The sequence below is a fragment of the Nestor notabilis genome, unplaced genomic scaffold (assembly GCF_000696875.1).
Source record: "Nestor notabilis isolate BGI_N333 unplaced genomic scaffold, ASM69687v1 scaffold4592, whole genome shotgun sequence".
Taxonomy (NCBI): domain Eukaryota; kingdom Metazoa; phylum Chordata; class Aves; order Psittaciformes; family Psittacidae; genus Nestor; species Nestor notabilis.
Window position 1 is genome coordinate 132282 of NW_009918627.1, and position 3154 is coordinate 135435.

The 3154-nt window shown below is 38.8% G+C and overlaps 1 protein-coding gene across 1 annotated transcript in view; it reads left to right on the forward strand.

The window, feature by feature from the left end:
- LOC104402033 (amyloid beta A4 precursor protein-binding family B member 2) overlaps positions 1-3154 on the forward strand; it is a 58450-nt gene that overhangs the window by 52716 nt on the left and 2580 nt on the right. The window contains exon 7 of the mRNA XM_010009800.1: positions 1065-1211. Within this exon, the coding sequence (XP_010008102.1) occupies positions 1065-1211 (147 nt within the window). The remainder of the gene's footprint in view (positions 1-1064; positions 1212-3154) is intronic.

The window sequence follows — 3154 nt, forward strand, 5'->3', positions numbered from 1 at the left end:
ACCGTTTGGTGTGTCTATTAAGGAGGTACAGCAGTCAGTCTGTTGTGCATCCGTCACTGGTGGTGCATTGCCATTTGAGAGCGAGATACCCATACTGTTCTCTGGAGGAAATCTTGGTCTCGTAGACAAACTCCTATTCACTTAGTGTGAGGTCTGTATGTCACTCACCATAAAGCCTGAGAGCAAATGTGCAGGGTTTTTTCCAGAATTAGTTTTTTATTCTCCAGTAAATGCAGGGTAGAGATGGTGGCATTCCATTTTTCCCATTTAGTTTTGTTTGCAAAAAGCACCATATGTGCCAAGTAATGTTGCCTTGGCTTGTTCTGCCAACTGAGAACTCTGGTTGGCTAAACATCTTTCTGCTAGAAAACTGGATAATTAGATTGTTTTATTTTAAAGGTAATTTGTAATTTCTTCTAGAAAAAGCCTGCTTTCCTCTTATGATAGCTTATCTTTTTGTTAGTGCTTTGAGTTTGTTATTGTTTGCTACCTTCATTAAACTTACTGCAGAAATGATTGCTGCAATCCACAAAAAAGAAAAAACAATTTTCTGGTTAAAAGCCAGGCAGTGAGTGTGAATCTCACAACAGACATAATCCGATAGTATATTCTTTCTTTTCAATTAGATCTCTAGACACTAGCTAAAATTTCTATTCTACTGTATCTATAGTTGTGCTTTTTCCTTTATAGTTATGTTTTTTTCTTTATTTCTCTGTGTTTTTATATGTCCTACTATTTACTGCTCCCTTGTTTCCTCCTTTATATAAACAAAAGTATTTTATTGTAAATCATTACTGTTACCTCCACAGGTATCTTTCCTGACAAGTCATATATTCTTCTTTGTTCCTTCAAATGTTTTCACCTTGCCATTCTCAAATTATATCTTAATTTACTTATCTTTGAATGTAATCTCATCTAAAAGTCTTGATTTTGTTCCTCTTCTAGCTGGGGATCTTTAACCTTAACTGTCTAGTTTCTGTTGCACAACGAGATTTTCATAGCTGGATACAGCAGTGTGTTGTGTACTCCAATACATCTTCAGATGTTTTCTGGTTTCTTTTTAGTGCTTTGCTGTGCGATCCCTGGGCTGGGTAGAAATGGCAGAAGAAGATCTGGCTCCTGGAAAAAGCAGTGTTGCTGTGAACAACTGCATCAGACAGCTCTCTTACTGTAAAAACGACATCAGAGACACTGTTGGCATTTGGGGAGAGGTAAGAACAGGGTGAACTACTTCTCTTGGAACATTCCTCTCATGTCAAAAACATCTTGAAAGAACAACTCTGTAGGCAAATATGTCTATGCTCTGTGTCTGGGACTTCCCTATCCCAGCTGGCACTGCCAAGAAATGTAAAAGGGCTCAAGAAAAGTGCTGCTGTTTTTGTTCTAAACTCATCAGGACAGCAGCCACAAAGATCTCACCTTCATGTTTTTGTCCCTGCTGGTATACACCTCTGGAATGACAGTGTTGGAGTCACCCAAGCCAAAATCAGTGGAGTCTTTGTCCTGACCAAAGGTTTGAAAGCGGTGCTTTGGAAAAGCATTTTCAGAGGTTTCAGAGACAAAAGGGCTTTAAGGAAACCCAGACTGGTGTGGCCTGTGCTTTTGAAATGTATGTGAAGACAGAGACAGATGGACGGATGCCGTATTTTACGATGATTATTTATCAGTGTTGCAGAAGGAAATTAATTCCATGTCATCAGTCTCTCTGTTGGTTCCTCTCCAGTAACTCTTGAATCTGTTCACCAGTGCCATCCAGTTTTGAAGGATGCCAGATTCTCACACATTGAGGGAAAAAGAGAGCCCAGCTCTCCTCTTTCTTGGTTTGTTGATGGGTCGGTGCACCTTCATCAACTGAACCATGCAAGATCTGTGCTTCTTTCTGAGTTGGCAGGAAAGACAGGATAATGCTGTGTGAGCTCAGAGGGAAACATGATGGAGGAAGCTTGAGGTATTGTGGTGTCAGAAATAGGTGTCTAAAATTGATGGAGTGGAAGGTGTGAAGGGATCAGTCAGTGAAACAGGAAGAAAGAAAAAGGTAGGGTTATAGTGGTGGGACGTCTAGGTGACATAGGACACAAATCCATAGAAAAGTATCATTATTCAATTGTTCATGGAACAACTTAAACTTCATCCAAATCTTATTCTCCACCTCTCTCCTGACATGTTTTCATGAGGTTACACTAATGTGGATTTACTACACACAATCTGAATGCCAAAGTGACGTTAGAGTGAATGTTGGAACCTTCACTTGTGTGATCTAAGAGAAACAGCACTGCCAAACAGAAGAGGAATTAAAAGAAAGACTTACCTATTTCAGTAAAAATTTTATGAGAAATATCCTTCAGTATCCCAAGTTACTGTTGCAGTCCAAGGCTTGAGTCAGTGTCCTGGCTACAGCCACAACAGTGCAGAGACGCTTCAGAGAAGCAACTGGGAGAAAGTGCCTGTTTAAAAATTAGAACTGTGTTTTGAGGAACACATTTAGAGTGTCTGTTTAAAGTAATTTCAGAAGGGGTTTTCTATGTAAGAAATACGTATTGTACATATAAATGAATAAGATAACATTGGTCTCCTTTTTCTTCTGGGAACAGTTCTATTTAGTTAATACAGCTAGACAAGCAATTAGAGATGTGTCGGTCATGGACTTTGGACTTACTGCTGACACTGGGTTGAAAATACCCAATGTCTTTTACATGTGTGTAATCCCATCCATTTTTCAGATGACAGAACTTTGATCAACTTGAAATATACTTTTTACTTCAACATTGTGTGCTTTGTTTTGGTTTAAGAGTTAATGTTCACATTCTTCCATATTTCTTGCTGTCAGTCACATTGTTCTGTGTTGGAAACCCTCTCAGGTTTTCAAGCCAAAGTGGTGAAAAGTTTTGGTATTCTTGAATGAAAGTTTAATTAAGAATGTATTCATAAAAAAATATAAAAAATAGGCCTGACAAAACAATGAGGCACTGTGCTTGGATAGGTGGCCCCTGAAGTGTATTGTCTTCTTGATTTTTAAAAGAAATCATTACAACCAACCACGTTTTTCTGCTGGCAGTGTAATGCTTCAAGAGTGATTGGAAGAGACGTATTTTAGAGAGGAACCTGAAAAAAGTGTGCTTGTCACTGATGTAGCAAATGCAGCACATACAGCAGG